General features: G+C 39.9%; 1 protein-coding gene across 1 annotated transcript; it reads left to right on the top strand.

The window, feature by feature from the left end:
* The first annotated feature begins 1 nt into the window (after nt 1).
* Nucleotides 2-21,013, top strand: TMEM242 (transmembrane protein 242). Its single transcript, XM_058836222.1, has 4 exons — nt 2-194; nt 2,036-2,136; nt 6,833-6,970; nt 19,780-21,013. Exons 1-4 carry the CDS (start codon nt 59-61, stop codon nt 19,876-19,878), a joined length of 474 nt encoding a protein of 157 aa, XP_058692205.1. The 5' UTR covers nt 2-58; the 3' UTR covers nt 19,879-21,013.
* The last annotated feature ends 1,688 nt before the right edge of the window (nt 21,014-22,701 follow it).

The raw sequence follows: 22,701 nt of genomic DNA, 5'->3' as shown, positions 1-22,701 counted from the left end.
CCTGCTCCCTTTCCTTCCGGGTTGCAGCCGCGGCCGCTCCTCCTGCCGTGCCTGGGCCATGGGGGCGGCTGCTGGCGCCGCCGCCCATGAGGGAGCTGTGGCCGCAGCGCCGCTGGACCCCGGGCGCGGGCTGTCCCTGCCCCGGGGGCCTGGGAGCTCTGCGGCATCCCAGGACAAGCTCTTCTTAATCAAAGGTGCAGACAGCCTTCGTCTCCTCCCCTCCCCTCCTGCCCGGGTCAGGGACGCGCAGCAGCGTGAGCGGCAGGCCTGAGATCGTCCCCAGCCGTGCTCCCTTTGCCGTAGCCCCAGGTCTTGCCCCTCTCTCCCACCCGTGGAGAGAAGGCGAGATGTTTGGGAGGGGTCTCGCCGAGGCTTCTGGAGACGGCGAAGAAACCCCTGCAGCGCCGGCCGCCTTTTTCCTCGCCCTTGGCAGCGGCGGCGCCGGTCACCTGCAGCCGCCCAACCCCGGGGCACCGAGCCCGGCGCGGCAGCGGGCGGGACGCGGGACGGGCGCGGAGCGGAGCCGCCTCCATCCCGGGAGGGAGCTCAGCCCTGAGGGCGTTTGCGCGGCCGGGCCCGAGGGGGCAGGAGCCCGCGGGAAGAGGCGGCTCCTGCGGGGTCCAGTCAGCCGAGCGAATTCTTTAAGGGAAGGAGCCCGCGTCCCGGGCCGGATCCGAGGCGGGAGAAGCGCGGCCAGGGCAGAGCCAGTCTCCGCAGCCACACGGAGCTGCAGGGCAGCGTCCGAAGGACTGGTGGCGCTATGCGGCTCTAGATTTATGTTATACTGTGATTTTTATCCGTATCCCCGGGCTGCTCCCGGTGTCTCCTCGGTCGCCCCGCGCCCCCCGGCGGAGCGGAGGCCGAGACTCAGGCGGCTCCGTCCCAGCTCCGCCCGCCGGGACATCCCGGCCAGGCCCGGCCAGAGCATGGACGTACCCCCGACAGTTACTGTGTCTGAAACTGGGGAAATGGTGGTTACCACACCTGGAAATGTAAAATTTAGTGGACTGCATAATTTGACCAGGATGGGGAGTCTTTGTGCTCCCAGGCACAGGAGGTGCCTTACAAATTTCCATTGACACAAGTACAGGGAATTTTCTCGTTGCAGTAATTAGATCAATAACTTTTTTAAAAATGAGACCTAACTTAAGTGTATTCTTGCTTACTTCCTACTCAGGCCACTTTAAAATTACCTAACTGGTATTAGGAAAGGGAAAACAGGATAGGTATCAATACCTCCAAAGGAAGAACATTTAACCTCTTGAAATTTTTATATTTTAATATGGATCAGGTTCTTTTCTACAGTGCAGTAAGTCTTTGTAACAAGCCTTTTTCTTAAAAGTGGGCAGGTATGGCTCCATGTGCCTTTGCTGCAAGAGCTAGAAAGGATCAAGGTATCTCAAGTGATTCTGGAAACATTGAAAGGACTGAAAAGCAAGGGATGCTTGCTTTCTTGGAATAGCTTTTGCTAGTGTGATTTTCTTTTTTTTTTAATTACAAAAAGAAGTCCTTTTAAATTTTTTTTTTAATTTTTATTTTAAATAAACCATTAAAACATTAAGCTGAAGAACAAGTGTTGCTTATGCAATGGTCTTCAGAGGAACTGGTGGTGACCATTTCTAGGTCACCATTTGAAATCACAAGTGATGCAACAAAACCAATTCAATTTCCCATTTGGGGAAGGGTGAGGCATCATTATAAAAGAAGATGATTTTAGTAGGCTGGCTCTGCAGTGAGGGAAATCTCAATGTACTGCAAAAAAATCATCCTGGGATTTGAATTTTTGTGTGTGGCTTGAAAATGCTTACACATGCCATTATTTTCAGAATGCCCTGCTTCACAGAACTAGTTCTTTGTCTTGCTATTTTGTCATACTGAATTAGCATAAAAGATGTGGACAGCTGGGCCTTTCCCTTCAGCATGTGCTGACAGATTTTACTTTTTCAGGTTTTATTTTCTAAAAAAGTTGGCTGGTTTTTTTCTTCCCCTTAAGTAACAAAGTCTTGATTTTTATTTCTTCAACTTTTCTTGGCAGGTGGAATTTTTCTAGGTACTGTTGCTACAGCAGGAATGATAGCAGGTTTTGGCACTACACTTGCAATGACAAAAAAGAAGAACCCTGACTGGTTCAGTAAGGTTTGTTCCTTTAAGCTGTTTTCCAATAGTGATATGCAGGAAATAAGAATGCATTGAATGCTTTAGAGACATGGTGATATTGATATACGTGGAACTTGGCAGAGTTGATGATAAGAGCTCTAGACTTAATTGAATTCGGTACAGGCATAGGATTAATTTAAAAATCAATTCAGAGTTGGCCCTGCTATACTTCAGTATTTGAGATTAGCTGAAATACGTAATGCTTACACTGTTTGCTGGAGTCATACTTCTGTATACTGAAATTCAGTTACTGATCTCTTTTGATTCTGTGGTTTGAACACACTTTAGACATGAGCCTGCATCACTTTGGAGATCCAGTTCACCATGCAGTCCCACAGTGCTGCAGTGAGTCTGAAAGCAAGGTGCAATAAGGAAGGGGTAGAAGGTCTGTAAGCTGTGAAATATGTAAGTGGGATCATTCAGTCAAAATTAAAGCTCTCCGTTCCCATCCCACTGTGTAAGGGAAAGGACGAGAATGAGTACTATGGGGCTGTGAGATCTCATGGCCAAAATGAATCTGAACTCAGGCAATTACTGACTGGATCCACTTGTGCATTCTGAAGAAAAGAACTGCTAAGCAGAGCTAGAAATTATACTGTGTTGGTGTATTAGTTTTAAACACAGCACATTTAATTGAGGGATGTTTTTTCCTCCCTAATACTTTGTTATTGCTGAAAATGTCAGAAATAGGCCCTTAAAGTTGATCAATCTCATCTCCACCAAGCTCTTAAAATGCAACATGTACTACAAATGTTCTTAAGGAATTAAGAACTGATCAATTGTGTTTATATTAAAAATTATGATTTGAGAAGATATCAAGTTAATTCAATGCAAATCAAGAGAAAATAATTCTTCCTTTGTACTTTATATCAGAACCTTCATTTCTGATCACTTGTAATCTCCCTTTCTGGTCAAAGAGCATGAGATCCTTCATTTGCTTTCCTACTTTCCTCTGTAGGCTGCTGTGTCATAACTCATCCATTGCCTTTACAGAAACACTAAGCATGAGTTTTGTTTTTGAAATAGACAAAACAGAAAACTTCATGAGAAGTTATTTCACAATCTGTGAAAATACATTACAATAAGGAAATGGTCTCCTTTTATACCATCTCTTTTTTTTAACTTCCTTTCTCTTGAGCACTGCAATTTTCCAGCTTGGCCATATTCCTGGGTGTCTGAGCTGTCCTGTTATCAGTGTGAAATTTATCAAGAGTGACATTGCATTGACATCAGAGAACATATATGCTAGAAATGTCATCAAGTGGTACATACCATTTCAGTCTTTGCTAAAAACTGTATCTGCTGCTATTTGTGCAAAGGAATTGAAAAAGTTTGCTAGCAAAAATCTGTGATTTCATGGGCACCTTGACTTCAGTACTCCAGAGTGTAGAGAGATACTTTTTGTCATGGTATTTGTCAGTGAGCAGTTTAAAATAGGAAAGACTAGACTTTGAGAATGGCTTAACTCTCCGTAGAAGCTCTCCAAGGTACCAATGAGATTTTGCATTAGCATTCTAAATTTATAGGTAGTTACTGGAAGTAACTTTTAATAATACATCATGTATAATAACAACTACAGAAGAATACACCTTTTTTAGATATTCAATGCCTAAATATTATTTTTTATCCATGTTACGCTGAGGCCATAGTTTGACAGGTACTTAAAGCCAACATCAGCCAGCACCAGTGTTGAAAGAATTAATTATATCAGTCCTCAGTTTCTGGCAATTTATTCCTGTTCAGTGAAGCCACCAGTACATGTGCTATTGGATTTGATTATATTTGATATATTTGATTATGTTTGATTATATTTGATATTGATATGATCCTGGTTAATTGATGTTTTTTTGGTTAAAATTAAATGCTCTGGTGCAGCAGCTTCCTTTTGAGAAGTGTCCAGTGTTACCAGCATTTATGCAGGTGTTTAATTTCACAATGGATTAGGTCACACAAAAGAGTGAAAAGACTGAATACAATCAACCAAAACAGTTGAATGCACTTTATTTTAGACACTGCTTCCTTTTAGACACGCTGTGCACACAAGGGGGAAGTTACACGATCAAGGCCTGTGTCTGAATAAAAAAACAGAGTGTGATTTTTTTTCCTTCTCCTGCTTCCTGTTTATATCTTCCAGAGGAAAACAAAACAACAACAACCAATGAAATTAAAAAAGCAGCATATATTTGGAAAACAAATCAGCTAATTCTGCCCTGGTTTTTTTCTGGCCTGTTTTTGGAAAGACTCAAAATTGTTTAAAAGCTTATTTTTTAAATTAAACAATGTTTTTTTAAAAAATACAGAGCAGCAGTGATGAGAAAACAATCTGAACATAGAATAACAGGTTACCGAATAAAACTCAATTCTCTTAAAAATGTTTTTTGCTGGTGTCATCCTTTTCTCCCATGCTACCATTGTTCTTTGTAATTTTTTAGCATTTCATTAATCAGCTTTCTCGATGTTTTGAACAGTGTATCTGATAATCATTTAACCAACTGTCCTGTTTACAGAAACCCTTATCTGTGTACTTAAGTGTCCTGAGGAATCAGCCTGTGACTGAGCCCTGTTTGATTGCAGCCAGTAAAACCAGATCAGTTGTTTCCATTTACCGATATTTTTCTGGGACAATCAAGTATTTAAAAAGTAGTCAGTTGGGGTTTTTTTGCCAGCAATTTTTACAGATAATGACTCCTATTTAAAGATTCTGTGTAGAGGATATTTTTGTCCATTCATTTCCCATCTTCCAAATGGCACCATTTTTTTCTCAGTGTTGTTATATATGATTAGACTATGGAAGCAGGAAAAATGTCAAAAGTAATCAGCATTTCAATACTCAAAGCTGTCTCTATTAAAAGAGTTATAATAGTTCATTATCTGTGGTAAGGAGATAATAGGACCTGATATTATAGCGTGACTAGAGATCTCTGCTGTTTGTGTGCGTGTATGCTTACAGAGCATTGTTTCTCTTAACAGCTTCCACTTGGGATGTCCAAATTGGAATAAATAAGGGTCAAGTTACGTGTTGCTTGTGCCCTTTCCAAGTCCATGTTTGTCCTTGGGTAGCTGAGCCTATAGCTAAATCACAAGGGAAAGTGTCAATGCTGAGGAATGTCTGAGGATCATTTTAATAACATTTCAATAAATAAAAAGCCAAGAGGAGAAAACTACTTGTGCTATTTGATTGACTATAGTGATAGACATTAAGTATGTTTAATTTTATCAAAGAAGAAAGAGAAGCATTTAAAAATAAGTTAAAAATTTGAAGCTTTTTTTAAAGCCAGAATACAAAAGAATTTTTTCCCCCACTTTTTGTGATGAGTAAAAAAGAGCAGTTCTTTGGCATGTTTTGGAGAAAAGTTTTTTTGATGCTTCCAAAAGTTAATTTTGCTTTTCAGTATTTTAGACTGTAAATAAAACTATTTTTTTGTAATTTTATGTGTGTAATCTCATTTATGTTACCCCTGAGCAATACTTAGTTGTTTTTTTTTTCCAAGATACCCGGTTAAGTAGAACTGTTGAGTTGTGTAAGGATCATAAATACCAATCTTATTAACAATTACCATCTGAAATCTGTGTTTGCATGTGAACAATTGAACAGTGATCCTTTGGAGGGGAGAAAAATCCTCTGAATGGCAGTTGCCACTATGAGCAAGAGAATTCTGTCTGTGTCACTGCTGCTGTGGGTTACACAGGTTGAAGCTTTACTGTGCCAAATAGGTGCAGTACGGTGGGCATTGTGAGGCGAGAGTGGCTGGCTAGCAGTGAGGTGGGGTGCACATGGATTGATGGTGTCCCTGGAAGCTGCAGTGTCCATTTATGTGTTGTGATAGAGAACACATTTCCTTATGGTTGGGACCCCATCATAGCCAGGGCTGCATTCTTGGCCTGAGGTGGCTTTTCCAAGTGACAGCATTTTCATAGTACTCGTGTTATCAGGACACATCTCATGGCAAACTTCTATGCAGCAGTATCTTAAAAACCACCTACTCGTAGGTGTCTTCTGACAAAAGTGAGAAGCATGGAGACCACACAGCATTTTAAGTGTTCCTGCTTGGTGAACTCTGCAGGGGAATGGGTTCAGCATTGCTTACTTTTACAAAATTTTCCTTAATAGTTTCCAGAGCTTCTTCAGAGTTGTAGCCCTCTGAAATTAATCCCTGGGTCACTACAACACTCTTTCAGTGTCCAGATGAAAGCTGCTCTGTGTTCTTGCAGGTTCCCAATGAGCTGTTCCAAAAGTGCAGATAAAGACCTATAAGCCTTTGGCTGCCCCCCATGAGAAAGCACCAAAATCAATGCCATAGTGATTATGTTCAGATGTCACTGGCATAAAGGCTTGTGACTGGTTTAGATTCAGTTTCATATTTTGACTGGTGAGATAACTGAGTGTTGGCTTCTTGTGCCCATGGAACAACTGACTGGTATTTCTGGGCATGAAAGTCATCCCCAAGTGGCACTGGCAACAAGTGAAATCTGCTCCTGGTAGGAAGGCACTTCATCCAGCCCCTTTTTCTTGGCTCCTGAGGTGTGCTGGCAGCCCTAAGATTTTCTGTGGCCACACAAGTGCAACTGGTAGGTCAGGAAAAAAAATCTAAATCACCAACTTTGTTAGTGTTTTGTTTGTTTGTTTGTTTTCCAATTGTTCATTTTGTCATGATCTTTTTCTCTTTGGTTCTAGGGGATTACTCCCACAGCTGCACTACCAGAGAGTGGTTCATCACTGGCCTTACGAGCCCTAGGGTGGGGCTCGCTCTATGCATGGTGTGGAGTTGGATTGCTGAGTTTTGCCATCTGGAAGGCTCTGGGCGTGCACAGCGTGAGTAGCAATTATGATTCCCTTAGCTCCATATTTTTCCTTGGGTAATGCATCTTAGGATGGCATCTCTATACTACTTCAGCCTAAGAATTACACGTTCATTCACCACCTGTAGAATGACTAACCAGAATGTGTGCAAACAGGAAAGATATTCTTACATCTGCAAAAAATGGCATGCTGTGGGAGGAGACAGTTTAGGGGGAGGAACAGTTTTGTCCCACTTTATGTTTATTTGCACAGATGTTTCGGATACCACAAAAAAGAGCCAGTGTTCTAATTTAGAGACTAAAACAGGAGCTGCAAACTTTCTATATTCTTTGCTTGTTGAACTGAATGCTACCCTCCTGAATCCTATTTTTAGAGCAATACATTTATTTGTCCAAGTTCTATTTTTTTGCATCAGGGCACAGAGAATATAAGAAAAACTGAAAGGAAAGCAGCTTGCTTTCTGGAAGTGGCAAGGGGACAGAAGACTGAGTATTCTGTGCATTAGAATGGTGGTCCTTGACATGTCACGTCAAGGCAAAGAAGCTTGGGAAGCATTTGTATATCCCAGGATACCAGCTATGGCTATCTTTAGTAAATTGATTATGTTCCAGTATTTCACAATGTTGAATGTGAGCACTTAAGTTCATGTGAGCATTTTTGTTTGCCCCTAGTAATGAGCCATGACTTAAAAAGAGTCCCCTGCAGCTGTAGGTGTGGGAGAGTTGTTTGCATCCTCTTTAGGACTAGGAATGAATAACTTCCTTTATTTTATGTGGCAATTATTTACATATTCAGCAAAGCATATATAAAGGAGAAAGGTGATCCTACTTTGTCTTAGTACTGTTCTCATTAATACCTTTATTCAAGTTCTCATTTCTTATCTACTCTTGTGATGTATTCTGTACCTCACAATTTGAGTCCCAAATACAGCATTACACAATCCTTTATTTCTTAGCTTTCGATGTTGGTTCTCAGTAGGAACAGATAAAGGAAGGCTGAACGCCAAAAAAGTGTGGTAGGACATAGGAGGCAGCAACAACATATTTTGTTTAAACAGAGTCCTCCATGTGCAGCTGTGGTGGAATGTCAGGGAAGGGGGAGGAAGAGTGGGAGTTTATACTGTCTGCATGCTGAGCTACAACAATTCACTCAGTTTGCTGGCAGTCGGGTCACCAGTCACAAGGACTCATTTCACACTGTACTGCCAGTTCTGATTTCTCATTCTGAGTGTCTGGTCCTGCTGAAGGACAGCAGAGTCTGACCCTAGTCTGCAATTTATGTTATCTGTTTCTTGGTAAGCTTAATTTTTACTTCCTTGAGAAGTACTGGCCTAGACCCACTGACTTGGTTTCCCTGTGAGGCTTTTCTTGAGGCTGCCTGCCAGGGAGCACTCACAAAAGCTTGAAAAGGCCGAGCCCCAGCATGTGTCTGAGTCTCGTGGGGCTTCTGACAGCAAGGACTCCCGTGTCAGAAGCAAACCACAAGCATTTTAGAGAATTGTTGAGTGGTCCTGGTCAGAAAGGTGCATCTTATTAGGCTAATATATAAGTGTTTAATGGCTCGAGTCATCTGAAGGTTAAAGTACCAAAAGCCACGGTGGAAAATGGGATGTGATGGATTGGCAGAAGTCCCACCAAAAGGAATACCAGAGCCAGCAGATCTTGGCGCGGGACTGGCGTGGCCAGGGAGGCCATGGGGAAGTTCTCATCCTGACCGGCCTGCAGCACATCGGGGCAGGGCTGGCTGGGCCGGAGCAGGAGAGCAGAGCTGGTCACTGAGTGCAGTGCTCGGTGTGCTCGGTGCTTTTCGTGCCTTGAACGCTGCCCACGCCGGCCGCGCCCCGGCGAGAAGGCAGTGGGATGTGCAGTCCGAGTCACTGGGCGGCCCTGATCCTTGTGCCACGTGCCGGGAATGCGGCCCGGCCCGGCAGGAAGCGTGGCGAGCCTCCCCCGCACACCTGCGGGGCAGAACCGAGCCGGGCGGGCGCTGCTGCGCCCCCGTCCCGCTTGGCGTCTGGGCTCGGAGCTGCCCCGCAGCGACGCCCGGTGGCGCCGGCCGGAACTGCAGCGGCCGCGCCAAAGGGCCGGCTCATCCCTGCTCCCGGGAGTGCGGGACGTGTGCCGCAGCCGGCCGGGCTTTAGGGAAGACGGGCTGCGCTGCCGAGCCGGGCCGCCCCCAGGCACAGCCCAGCAGAGCGGCCTCACTGGCCATCGCTGCCAAAATGCTTCTGATATTTCCTGTGAGCGTGAATTATTGATGGGACAGCGTGTGATTGATAAAGTATGTATTACCCTAAGCTTTGTGGTTGTTTTAAATTATCTTGTTATCGCTCCCAAAGTCAAAGATGAAACAAGAGCAAAATGGAGTGATAGTTCCTTGAGTAGTTGTAATTGATCTGTGTTAGTGGCACGGTTGCTCAGCAGTTTGTGTCATGGAAGGAAACTGAAGCCACAGTTCAGGATGCTTCATCCTCACACCTTCTGAGACAGCCTGTGGTTGCCCTAGAAGCCAGTTGCTAAGATTCCTTCCAGATACTGAGGTGATGCACCAGATTTGGTGATTCTAGATTTTTATTTCATCTTTGTGGTTTATTAATTCTTTAAACAGTGCTGTGACAATGCCTGCTTCCAGCTCTTAAATGGTTTTATTGTTAAAGGTGGTTCCCTATAGCTTTACAGTCTGCTGTTTTTATGCCAACATCAAAACCCAGGGGTGAGAATAAGTAACTGATCTTTATGTCTTGGTAAGGAATATAAAATATTTTACACTGTCTCAGGTTGGGTTGTTAACATTCCCTGAGTGCAGTTACCACTGTTGTAAGCTGAGGACAGGCTGATAAGTAATAAACGCTACTAAATTCCACTCAACTTTTATTCTGAAATGAAGAATTGATGGTTCAATGAGGTCTTCGTTTGATAATGGTTTAAGTTCTATTTCTCAGTAGCATAAAAGAAATCTTTTTTTAGAACCTAGGAGATGGTGCTTATATACTTTTATATTGAAGAAAATAATCAGGTGTCAGTGATAATCAGACTTTTTAAATTTGCTTCCTGAAATCGCTTGGGAAAATATTTAAATTTGCAGCACCTTTGATTACCTCTGAGCATGGAAACTCGATCTATATTAGTAAGTGTTATTGACTGGCAGCACTGGTTGAGAGAGCAGGCTGAGGACCTGATATGTACAACCATTCCAGGAGTTTTCAAAATTAGCACTGACACTAGCCTTGCCCCATGGCTGTTGGCATGTTGGACTATGTTATGTGCACTGCAAGAAAGCTTCTTCAGATTTGTGTCACCCTAAAAAACTGCTTGTCATGCATTTTGAGACTGTTCAGTAAGTACACAGACTCATGCCTAGGGAGCACGAGCAACTGGAAGATTGGCTTCCAAAGAGCACTCCTGATCTGAATCTGAGACTCATCCAAACATACCTACAGCCTTCCTCTCTGAGGCACTTTACAATGTGGAAAGACACATGCCATGTTAAATACAAGCTTGAAATAAGTCTGGTTTGAAATAAAATGGCACCATTGTTTTTAACACGTTTATTTCCTATTTAACAACTTCTACATCGTGGTATTACCTTCTATGGCATTACCTTACTGGTTTTGAGCTTGCAACATCCAAACCATGTAGGTGGCCACTCCTGCTGCAGTGGGATGGCTGTTTGCTGATGTAGAACACAGAAGTATTGAAATAAATTTTGTAGAAAAGGTTGGGTTTGGTTATCATTTCAGGTTTATTTTAAAGTTGAATAGTAGTTGAAACATCTTATTTCAACACTCTGTGTATGAGCTGTTCAATGAAATTTAAAATTTTCAGTTAAAGAATAAATGGCATTTCACTCAGTAAAATTTTTTAAAATTAAAATATGCAAAAGATCTTAAACCTGCTATTATTACATTTGTACTAAACAAGTATTTCCATTGCAGTTTCCAACAATTAAACCTTTTTTATTTTACTTACCTATTCTGCTAGTCTTATGATCCACCACACTTTCTTATTGCTGGGAACAATTTTAGTGTCATAGAATCACAGAATAACTAGGGTTGGAACGGACCACTGGAGATCATGTAGTCCAATTCCCCTGACAAGGCAAGGTCACCTACAGCAGGTGATGGTTTTCTGTAAGTTTTCTAGAATTTTTTAGAAGTTAACTTTGGAGTTGTAAATCTTTCTTTTAAATTAAACTCACAGCTATAGAGTACTTGGCAGATACTAACACATAGCTATTAATGTCTGATGTTATTTTTTGTCTTTCTATTTTTTTAAGCTGCCAGCAATTATGAACCTTCTTTTAAAAGCAGAACTATGCCCTCAGCCCTGGTAGACTGAAGTGTACAACAATTAACAAACAAGATAAATTATGCTTTAAAAGCCCTCTTGTTCTTCATGTCCTCAATAAATTAGATTTCATTTCCTCAAAAATAAAAGCATTCTCTGTCCCATAGGAAAAGGGCTAGGATGATTCATAGGTAGGTTTGTGAGATTCTGATTGCTGTTCTGTGGAAAGCTGGAAAAATATTAGAAGAATTGCTTAGCAATTTGTGACTAATATAAAATATTAGTTTATCACTTTTATGGTGTCTCCTAATGAAATATCCTGTTTTTCATTGATCTTAGCCTTTAAAATATTAGGAGTCTAAAACAATTGCATGGCCATAAACAGACATCTAAAACAATTAAAAGCAATGCAGAGAATATATGCTTGTTGTGGCTTTGGTGGTAAGAACATTTCCTAAGTGAACTTCTTTTCTCCAGAAAAAAATCTAACCTCTGAATCACCATTTTAAGCATAAAAATAGCATCCCCCTGCTTGTGTCAAGAGATATTTGTTATAATTTTGTGAAAGTATAGTCATAGGCACAGTATAAATACAAAGGAATATTGGCTTTAAGGATGGACTAATTTAAAACAGAAGATGAGAGCACAGAGTCATAGTCTTCAAATATGGCATCTGTAAATTGTACTAAGTTTATAAATCCTGATGTAGGCATATTTCAGTGGCTGAAATTTTTACTCTACTTTATAAATGAGGAAATGTTGCTAAAAAAGCACCATATCTCCTAAAATAATTAGAGTAATACTAGAGTAATTCCTAAATATTTTGTTATTAGTTTTTAATTATTGCTGTGTTTAATCCTCACAAAAAACGTTACTTATGAAATTGCTATTCCTTATCATGCTTATGTCTGCTGGCATAATAGAAATTTACCTTTTCCTTGTTATTTCATGATCACATATTTCCATATAAATCAAATCTGCCCATTTTTTTAATGCAATATTTATTTCCTCAATGCTTGTTTAAACTCAGGCTCTTAGAAAGAAGATGGAGTACTAGTACATGTTAGCACTTCCTCCTCCTGTTTATACTGGATTTTTCTCTGCTGCTTATATTGCCTAATTAGTTTGGTTTGGAGAAGACTTGCCTCCACACATACGTACTGCTAGTATTTTATTCAAGAATGAAAAAAAATGAAACAAATGAACTTCAGTGTTTACTTGATGAAGCAGAATGCTTATTCAAGGATTAAGATCATCATTTTCCTGCTGGAAAGCTGCTACATCTGCTTTATGAATAGGGACAGCTGTAAGGGAGTATTTCTAGAAATGGAAGGGCTGCAACTGTAGCTGTCTTGAGGAGTTTTGCTATTGTGTCCTGGAAGAGACTCGCAGCTGTTGGCTGCCACCAACCCATTGGGAAGCCTGTGGTCTGAAATACCTCTGTGTCACCCTATGTGGATGAGTGGGTTGATCCACGTCTTGGCCACATGTAACTGTAAACTGTGCATGTACAAGTAAAATCTCAATCCAGGCTTCTCTGATGGGTGTGAGTTATCAATGCTACATCTCAATCCTGTAGCATTGTCCTGGATGTTGAGCGTAGTGCGTGGCCGTGCTTGCCATGCCCCACTGTGGGCCAAGACCCCGGCTGCTCTGCTTGCCTGGGGGCATCTGGCTGTCCCTGCTAGCCTCTGTGTGTCACACTGGCTCTGACAGCTTCCTGCATGGAATTCAGCCCCAGCCAAGGCAATGAAGCTGAAGCCTCACCAAAGAGTTCTGGGTTTTCGCTGGCCCTTTCTCCTGCCTTGAATCTCACTTGTGGATAATACATATAATTAATTCCTGGACATAGAGAGGGGAAAAAAAAATAAATCAGGTTGCTCTTTACAGGAACTGCCTGCTTGTAGACAATCCATATTTTTGAATTTAATTCAGAAATCCAAATTACAGCACAGAGGAGTTTATAGGGTTGGGGCACTCATTCTGAGATTTTGGGTCCATTAACCAGCTAGCTTTATAAATTTCGGTATTTAGCTGCTTTAAATTTAAAATTATTTCAGGGTTAATTTTTCAAATTGCCTGAGGTGACTAAGGGGCAATGACTAATAAACCATAATAGACTAATCATGTGGTTGTCCTTTCCAGGCACCCAGATTTGAAAGTGAGATTCTGCAGAAATAAATGGCACATTCTTCAGTGATATCCACACTCCATTTTTCTGCATGGCACAAAAGCCTTTAATTTAAGATACCATATACTACAAAAAGTTAAGTCCTTGGCATTTCTTTCAGAAATACCAACATGGGAATGTATAAAAGTGAAAAGAACACTCATATATTTCTGAACCTAAGGAAATTCCTATTTTTTTCAGAATCAACTTTACAAAATTACTGTCTCTGTGGATAAAAAAAAAACCTGAACATAATTAGATAGCCACATCTTTTTTTTTTTTTACTTTCTTTTGGCTTTTCCACTGAAATAGAAGCTTCTTCCCACTTAGGGATCTAAGTCACATTTGCACAGAAATGTAACCAAACTCATCAAAAGTGAGGCTAATAAAACATGTTTGTGATGTAGATCAGCTCTCTTCCCATTTATGAATGAGCAACATGTCTTCTGCACTCATGGAAAAGTAACATGAGTAAAGTATCTCATGTGTTTTATCTCTTCGTGTGACCCAATAATTGGAAAAGAGGCAGCCTGACCCCGGTGACTTGACAGCTCTCTAGTTCACCAGTAATTCAAGACAGAATATGGAGTAGCTGTGGGAGGCTATTACATATTTATAATTGTTTGGAAACTGGCAGTTTCATTCTAAGCAGTGATTGTCCTCTCCCCCTCTCCCTGTAAAGTTCATTTAGGTTGTTTTCACCTTGTTTTTCTTCTAAAAAGCATGTTTTACCCACTTATGCAGGATTTACAGAGATAAATTTATAGGAAAATAGTGTTTAATTTTAGGCACTGTAAATAGCCCTCTGATTTCAAAGAGGGTGCTCAACACTGCATAAGGCATGTGTGTATGCCTCCATGAGACAGGGGGCCAGTATGAGCTCCTGACTTCTCTAGATGGTTCAACACAATTCTGCTGCTGCTTTTCTCTGTGTAAGCCTGAAATGCTGTAATCAGCAAATAGGTGCTGAACAGGGTACTATGAGAGTACATCGAAAATATTAGGTTCATTACTGCCAGGATTGACACTCTCAGGGCCATTTTTGTAGACTTGTAGTTCTGCATAATCCAAATGTTCATGATGCCTTTGCCAGTGATGTACAAGATGTAAGAATGTGAACCAGAGCTCTGTTTTCCATGTTACTCCAGAGCTGGCACAGAGTGACCCTCAGTGAGTGCCCCATTTTATACTGAGAGAAGAACAATCTCCTTCACCCACCAGGCTGGCTGCTCTGCTTATCCAGTCCTGCAAGGGCTCAGCACTTGTCATTTTTTACAAATAACTTGCTATTTCTGTATGTGGCCCGTGGTAATCATTTGCTAACAAGGGCAACAGCAATCATTTTAAGATTTGGGAAAAGGTGGCAAGAGCAATCCTCACTGATGCTTTTAAATCCAGGGCAGCCTGCCTCATCTTCATGCCTTGTGAAATGGATGTTGCCTGTGGAGAACAGAGGGCATGTACATACTGCATTCTGCTGCCACTTGATATTCCAGTTCAGGGCATCTAACCTCATTGCACTTGGAAGCTAATGTAAGCAGTTCTTACTGATACGAGTACTAAAATAGGAAACTAATAATTCCTGGAATCTGCGCTGGCCTATTAAGAATGTCAGACATTAAAGAGAACATTTCTTTGCAAAACTTTCATTCTAGGAATCAAATAGACTCTCTTAGCCCCTCTTCCATTCATTTTAATATGAACGGCCATGTAAGTGCTCTCAGTAATAGTGCTATCCCAATTTTTGTGTGACATTCTGTCAACGATGTACATTAAAAAGAGATTATTAAATGGAAGATGCTTTTAGGTCCCCATATTTTTGCCATCTGAGGCAAGATCATTAGGTTAAGATAAGAAAATAACAGTGATCTGTAGCTATTACAGATTATTTAATGCAGTAAGGTAGATGATACCCTTTTAGAAGGAAGCCTGACAGAGGTAGAACAGTTACTGTAATTTATTTGGTAAGAAAAAGCAGCGTAAAACTCTGTAATATCTGTGACAAAAAAATAAAATTCACTTGAGTGAAATTCACTTCAGAGAGTTGCCTGCAGGAATGGAGCATGCTGGAATGTTAAGAAATGTGTTACAAATCATTCATGTACAGGAAGGTTCAGGAGCAGCAGTTGAGAGTGGCCTATGGTACTGAAGGCAGCAGGAAGAGGTAAAATACATTCAGCTTTTAGTGCTTGGTTTACTGCACTATTAATTGAAGACATTATCACAGTTGAACTGAGTACCCCAGTGCTAGTGTGGCTGACAATAATAAAGAGAAAGCCATTGCAGTGAGTTATTCAAAACATTCCAGTGCTTAGTACATAACACATTAGCTCTTGTAATTAAATTAATGCCTTTTGATTTGATACCACTGATGTGAGTATTGTGGAATCTGGAGGAAATAAAGGAAGAGATTTCCAGGAAGAAAGGATAGAGGAGAAGAGACCTCTTGCATTACATGTCTGCTGAAAAGAAAGGCAAGGCAAGACAAAGATTCCTAATTGCAGCATATCCCTCATCAAGAAGTGTGTTTGTCCCATGAGTTAAAGCAAGTAAAGAAAAGGTCCCAATTCTCACACCTCAAGTATTAATAGAACATAAAGCTGATTAATTATCTTCACAGAAAGCTCACCACACTGCAGGAGAACTGGACATTGGTAAGCCCAGTTCATTGGAGGACTAACTTAAATGTTTAGTGGACAAATTTTACTTTCAGTGCAAGAATACTTTGAAGTTGCAATGGGCATAGTATGACAGTGTCAACTAAATGTAAACAAGAACAATCCAGAGGCCAGTGTGAGGTACTTTGGAGGCCAAATTTAGTCCTAAATATAAAAGTATATTAAATAGAGTTTGATCAGTCAGGGCCCAGAAGACGGAGCTGTTTGTCTCTGACTGAAAGAGTAAGAATCATTTAGACTGGAAAAGACCTCTAAGATCATTACGTTCGTCCATTAAGAAGTTACAGCCTAAAATGGGGTATTAGAATGTAAGCAGGCATACATTTTCAGTGGGAGAGAAGGGACAGGAGGTTAAGGATGTGATTTTCATGGTTATTTATGTGGGTATACACCAGTTCTGAGACATCAGAGAGTAGTTCTTTGAAAGCTTTCTCCATGGTTTAAGATGAGTTTTAGAGGAATTCAGAGTGCAGGGAAGACATCGGGAATTGGAAGTGCATTTGGGAGAGCACCAAGCAGAAATGTGGAAATAAAGGAAAAAACTCAGAAGCTGATGTTATTACTGGAACAGGAAAGAAAGGGGAGATAGCTTAGAGGTCCAGATCAAAGCCCTAATGAAACACTGGACTGCACTTTCTGACTGGGATGAGAGGGGGAAAATAGGAGTCCGTGACTGGTACCAATTAAGTTGCTTAATGTCTTACTAGTGAGAACTCAAAAACTGTTGTGGAGAGAAGTAATCAGGTGCAGTATCTTTTAAGGGCTATAGAAATGAAAACTTCTAGTAAGAGTTAGTAGCTGTGACATTTGTACCGGGAAGAAATCGGCCTCGTTTTAGACATACTGTGAAGTCATGTATTAATGAGGCCCACGCCAGTCACTGCAGATAATGTCCTTCTTAAAGAGCTGACAACCTGAAGTGTTGCACTGAGAAAGATGCACAGAAGTGATCAGCTTGGCATTATGATTTGTTGAACTAGATTGCTGTCCAGGAATCACAAGGGAAGAAAAACTGTGGAAAAACATAAACATGGTCAAAATTGAGAACTGCAATGAAAAACTGTTTCTGTGCCGAGTGGGCTTGTGGAAAAGGGAAGGCAAGAGAGGAAGTGGCAAATGAAACAGAGCCTGGCATCACTTCCAAAGTGGTTTTACAAATAAGCATCAAAGTGTGAGAAGACAAGGCTGAGGAAATTTCTCAGGGAGTCTTAAAAGTAGAAGAAGGACATTGAATATTTCAGATCTGGTCCACATGTTAAGGAAAAATTACTTTTCCAGGAAATTAGTTGCTTTTACCTGCAGAATATAAATTAATGTTCGGAGGGGATAGAAATCTATCTAATATTCTTAAATCTTCAGCTGCTAGCAGTGTTTCAGTGCTTTCTAAAATGTATACCTTTTTTGTTCTCCTAGAACCAAGTTGTAGTGTTTTATTTCCCAGACAAGACTGCTTTTTGTATTCAAGAGTTAGGGTTTGGCATGTTAATAATTATGAGGTGGTTGTCAGAGTGAGGAATCACTGCAGATTTCTGAGTCACTCCACCCATCATCTTTTTGGAGGCTTTTTACAGTTGCTTTTAGTTTCCCTTTGGTTTTGTGCATCTTCAGTGGGGTAGCAGAGGTGTCTTCTAGGGCTTATGAGTGCATAATTTAAATTTTATGCTAAGAGAAATTTAGGTCTGAGTTTAGAAACAGTCAGAAAATCCACGTTCCACCAGATCATTGGCTGGTGCTGAATGTCTTATCTTTGGTTGTATCAACAGAGCTACAACATTTTACATCAGGTTAGTATTTGACTATTCCTGTGTTCCAAACACCCAGATAATACTTAGATGAAAAAGTAGAAGAGTTGAATTACTCTTTAGGAAGCAAAAAATGTTAAGTAAATTGAATACTTTCCGCCCATCAGCAAGCTGGGATAACTTAATTACATAGGATTGGAAAAAACAGCTAAGCCAAAGCTCCTAAAACATTTCCTACTGTAAATACTTGCATTGAATTGGCAGCAATTGTTTAATGTAATTTGGGCTGTTCCTCTACGTCAGCTCTGATACTGCTGTTTATTATTCTTGGAAACATTAGCTGTCTGTGAGAGCTTCTCAGTTTTAAATGAGAAGCAAAAATGTTAGTTTAGGAACAATTGTGGGTGATGGCCAAGATTTTTAAAAACCAAGAAGGAATAATTAATCAAAACAACTATCTGATCAGAATGAAATATAGAGCAGAGAGTAAATTAGTTTTACTTAGGAACAAAATCAGGAAAAAGCAAGAAGGATAATTTGGCTCTGAATTTTCTTCCTACTTTATATAGCATATATTTTTATTTGATTAGTGGTACTCAGGCATTATTACACAGAAACTGGGGTTCTGAAATGCTTTCATCCATCATAATTAGCTACTGTCTAACTAAAGGAGTGGTAATTTCTTTGTAAATGTTTTCATTCTTTGTATCAGCTGTAACTTGAATAATTGCATTCCGGTAGCATGTCTGTAAAGAAGTACCAATACTTTGTCAGAATTATTCATACACAGAAGGACTTGAAGAGGAAACAACCCAGAGGTATTTGTATAAATACTGATGACCTATAACACACAAAATGTAGGCATATGAGAGTAGATGCCTGTGTGGCTGTTTGGAATATCTAGATTTACTGGAACCTCTCTGTGGGACATTCTGCCTGAAACAGCATTTGCTCTTCAAGAGGTCATTGCATCCAGTGCTTGAATACCACATCCTGTCTTCTCTGTGTGAATGTCATAGATTCTGTCATAGAGCTTCCTAAAAATAGCAGTCCAAAACTTCCCCTGTACATCCTGCTGTTTGTGTAACAGGATTTTCACTGATCTGGTTTTTCCATGCCTATCCTTTAAAAATATATTATATATAAAAATACATGTAAAACTCCTGGAAGAAAGAAGCTCACTGAATCTAAATATTCTGATAGAAGTGATTTTTATTTAAATTAATGTTTGGTTCTGGCCTTCCAAGACTATGGAATCAGACATTGGTGATAAAATATAAATTACAAATGCCATATATCTATCTATATCTGTATCTATATAATATGGATATACTTCCTCTTCCACAGCATTTTAACAGCAGTGACAGAAAAGCTTGGTCCCATATATTGTTATGAAACTTGTTTTCTTTCCTACCGTTATATACATTTGAATGAGACTTTGTTTTGTCATCTCTATCCATATGGTGGGATAAACCTAAGGTGTCAGAGCTGAGCAGTATTTTTCTTTAGCCCTTGTTTTAAAATCCTTGAACAGACTACTGGACCTTTCATCCATTACATGTATCGAAAAAGGCACTGCAGTCAAAATAGGGGCACATTCTATGGAGGTAATTTTTCTCCAAACAAAAATATTCTAAGCGTGTCTGTGTGTATAATAATTCACATTATAGCAGTGGATCATTCAGGGAAGCACTCCAAATCAGGCACCCCAGTGTGGTGCATTTGAAGGGGTGATTGTTGAGGGTCCCTTCATGCTTTTTTTCACTTTGTTATTTGAACCAACATAATCAGAGAGAAAGTCCTAGTTTTCTATTATTTTAAAAGCTTTTTACTTGTTCTTCACCTCACACAACTTGTTTTGTGGGGTAAGCCTGGGGTTCATATTGCTACTTTATTTGTTCCTTAGTAGCAGTTAACTGATTTTATTTTTAAATCTCTTTTATAGATGAAAGAATTCCGAAGTAAGATGCAGTCAATCTTTCCAGCAATTCCTAAAAATAGTGAATCCAGTGTTGAATGGGAAAACTTACTTAAATCCAAATGAAAGACTCAGAGCCATTTGAAGGTGTCTCTTCCAGCGAGAACAAGAGTGGAAGTAGCAGAAGTGTCCCCTCTGGAAAACAAAGAAGACTCAGACTGAGCAAGTTACTGACTGAGTGCACGGAACCTGGGAATGCCAGTAAACATCCAGGAGCAAGGGAGTTCAAGCCAAACCAAACCAATTAGTACTATACTTTTTAGCATGTTTGGTATGGTTGATGATGTTTTCATGAGAAAATGAACCCTCCAAGATAACTTGGATTCAGCTGGAAAAAAGACTTTTTTGAAGACTTAGAGAAAACACTAAGTTTCTTCTTGATTAGTTGATTGATGTTATTGATTAGTAAATATATGAATATAATCCAAATAAACTCCTGTCCCATCCTGCATTTCAAGAAGAATTTTATGAAATTTCTCTAGGAAACGAAAACAGTACTTTCAGTGACTTGTCCTGTTAGGAATATAACCATCAAGTCAATCATAACAGATCTCTTGCTGAGCCTGAGGGTAAAGCATATAGTGCACTCTTCAAAAAGAAAGGACATATTTGAATTTGCAACAGAGAAAATATCTAAATCATTTTTATATGTCTGAAGGGTAAGTTTAAAACCCAGTATTGCAAGTAGTGACCTACAAGCTCCTCTGCAGAGCATTAGAAGAGATCTCTACAAAGGTCACTGTTTTCTCAGTATTAACTTTTTAAAATTGGATCCCACAATAATGAATTTGATTGTGTGTATAAAAGTCTCTACTATATTTGTATGTCAATTGAAATAGTAAGTGAAAAAGTTATAAAATAGTAAGACACCCAGTCAGTCTTACACAAATGTTTTCAGCTGAGAAAGTGTATGGGCAGGACTAATTTGGTGTGTTCCAGTCATTTCTGTGGCTCTTCTACCAGGAAAAGCAATGTGACATTTTCCACATTGCAGCAATCTCATGAAGTGTGGGTGTAAACCAGAAAGAGTAATGTCTTACTCAAATGTATTTGCAGAACTGAAGATATGTAAAACTGGAGAAATAAAAAAAAAGTGCCATCAGTGAACTGTCCTCTGTTGCTTGATTAGAAGATTTTCTTATCAATTGCACAAAGTCCAGTTAGTCAGTTGTCAGATTTAATAAAGTTCTTGTAAAACTTGTCTTTTGTGATTTAAGTCTTTATATTCATAGGAAAGAATATAAAAAAAAGCTTTAAATGTCAGATGAATAATAGAGAAGCATAGTTTTCCTATGAAACATGACAATAAAATAACACACGTGAAAATGGTACAATTTTTGTATTTTTGTTAGTTTCATGTGAGTAGTGATACCTGTTTTGCCTACATTTAAGCATATCAGTGCTCACTTAGCAAGTTTAACAAGTAGCTGTGTCATTATAACTGGTCAGATATTGAAGTGGACTAAATAAATGCAAATCACATGATGTCCTTAGGATTACTCTTAGTTTCTAAGGTGGGATTTGAGTCGTCTTTATCTAGACTAAATAACTCACCTAATTCAGTCATTCAAAGTGCCTTGCATGTTCAGTGGAGAAAGGCTGGCCAGAGGCTGGCTTGCCCTGTGCTGAAGTGAATGTCTGTCCCTGGAATTGTACAAGGCATCAGATCTGTCCTGCCTGCTGGCTGCCTTTGGAGAGAGCTGTCCTACCCTTTACCCCTTACCCCCATCACACAGTGACGTAGACACAGTAGACACGGTTGAGGAGAAACTCAGAAGGAAAGTGAGTGGTCTTCTAGCACTTTAGAGCTCAGGGGGTTAGGTAGGTTATGAGTTTTGGCACAAGAGAACTGTTCCTTCTGGAACTGTTTAGCCAGTGGAAATTAGTGTAACTGTATTATAAAAAATAAATTTCCCTATGACAGATCAGATTAATTAAATCTGGAGGTACCCAGTAACAAGGACATACCAGATGATGTTCTTCAAAAAATGCTAACAGTGAAATACACAGATAAATCTTTAAAATAGAATCACACTTAGAGGGCAAGTACAGAGTGATGAAATAAATCCATGTTGAGGTATAAGGCTGTACATTAAACATGATTCAAAAAGACAGGAATTTGTAGATCATTGTGTTCCAATTTATTCTGTGCTTTTGGCTGGAAACAGATTTTCTCTAGATAAGGGTTTGTGTAGAAGAGTGCAAGCATAAATCAAGTCTCAGTTGACATGAAAAACACAGGAGATCTTGGATATTTGTTAAAGCACTGTGCAGCTCTCCTCACTCAGTGAACATTGTGCTGGTTTTATGATGGGTAATTTTTTCTTTCTATGAAACTATTTGGCCAAGAGTTACTGAAAACCACAACAGAACATTGAACAAATAGAGGGAAAAGAACTTAGTATGTCAATAGCAGCTAGATACCATAGTTTATGTGGTTATTGAAAGTGAGCAAATAAAATTAAGCAAAGCCCAACAGACGATAGATCTTAAAAAAAACAACAACAATTTTTAGAAGTTAAATACTAGAAGTAGATACTGGTGCAAAAAAAGTTAGTGGGTCAGCGACCCCCTTTCTTTTATAAAGAAAGAAAAGAAGAAAATTATTTTTTTAAAGAAAGAATTGCTTTCTTTTATTTTAAAATGGCTCACTCTCCTTCTCTTTGAAAGGTGTGTAAGAACAAAACAGAAGTTTGTTTTCATCATCAACTTTTCCAGTGCAAAAAGTTACACTGAGGTAAGGTGATGTTTGCAACACTGATACTCAAATTGGGTAATGTAAAATAACCACAGTGAGTTCAAATTGTTTCAAGTTACTCTTCAGCTGGTCTCTGTTTCATTTCTGCTGATCTGTCTCAACTTTCTGGTCACATTTAGTTATAGGAGTGA

The sequence above is a fragment of the Poecile atricapillus genome, chromosome 3 (assembly GCF_030490865.1).
Source record: "Poecile atricapillus isolate bPoeAtr1 chromosome 3, bPoeAtr1.hap1, whole genome shotgun sequence".
In the NCBI taxonomy this organism is placed as follows: domain Eukaryota; kingdom Metazoa; phylum Chordata; class Aves; order Passeriformes; family Paridae; genus Poecile; species Poecile atricapillus.
This window is presented reverse-complemented; position numbering and strand designations above follow the sequence as displayed.

What these genes read in the sequence shown, in the direction of transcription:
- TMEM242 (XM_058836222.1), top strand. Translation starts at nt 59, where the DNA reads ATGGGGGCGGCTGCTGGCGCCGCCGCCCATGAGGGAGCTGTGGCCGCA. An exon ending in ACCCTGACTGGTTCAGTAAG is followed by an intron (nt 2,137 to 6,832) that starts GTTTGTTCCTTT and finishes CTTTGGTTCTAG; the next exon opens with GGGATTACTCCCACAGCTGC. An exon ending in AGGCTCTGGGCGTGCACAGC is followed by an intron (nt 6,971 to 19,779) that starts GTGAGTAGCAAT and finishes TCTCTTTTATAG; the next exon opens with ATGAAAGAATTCCGAAGTAA.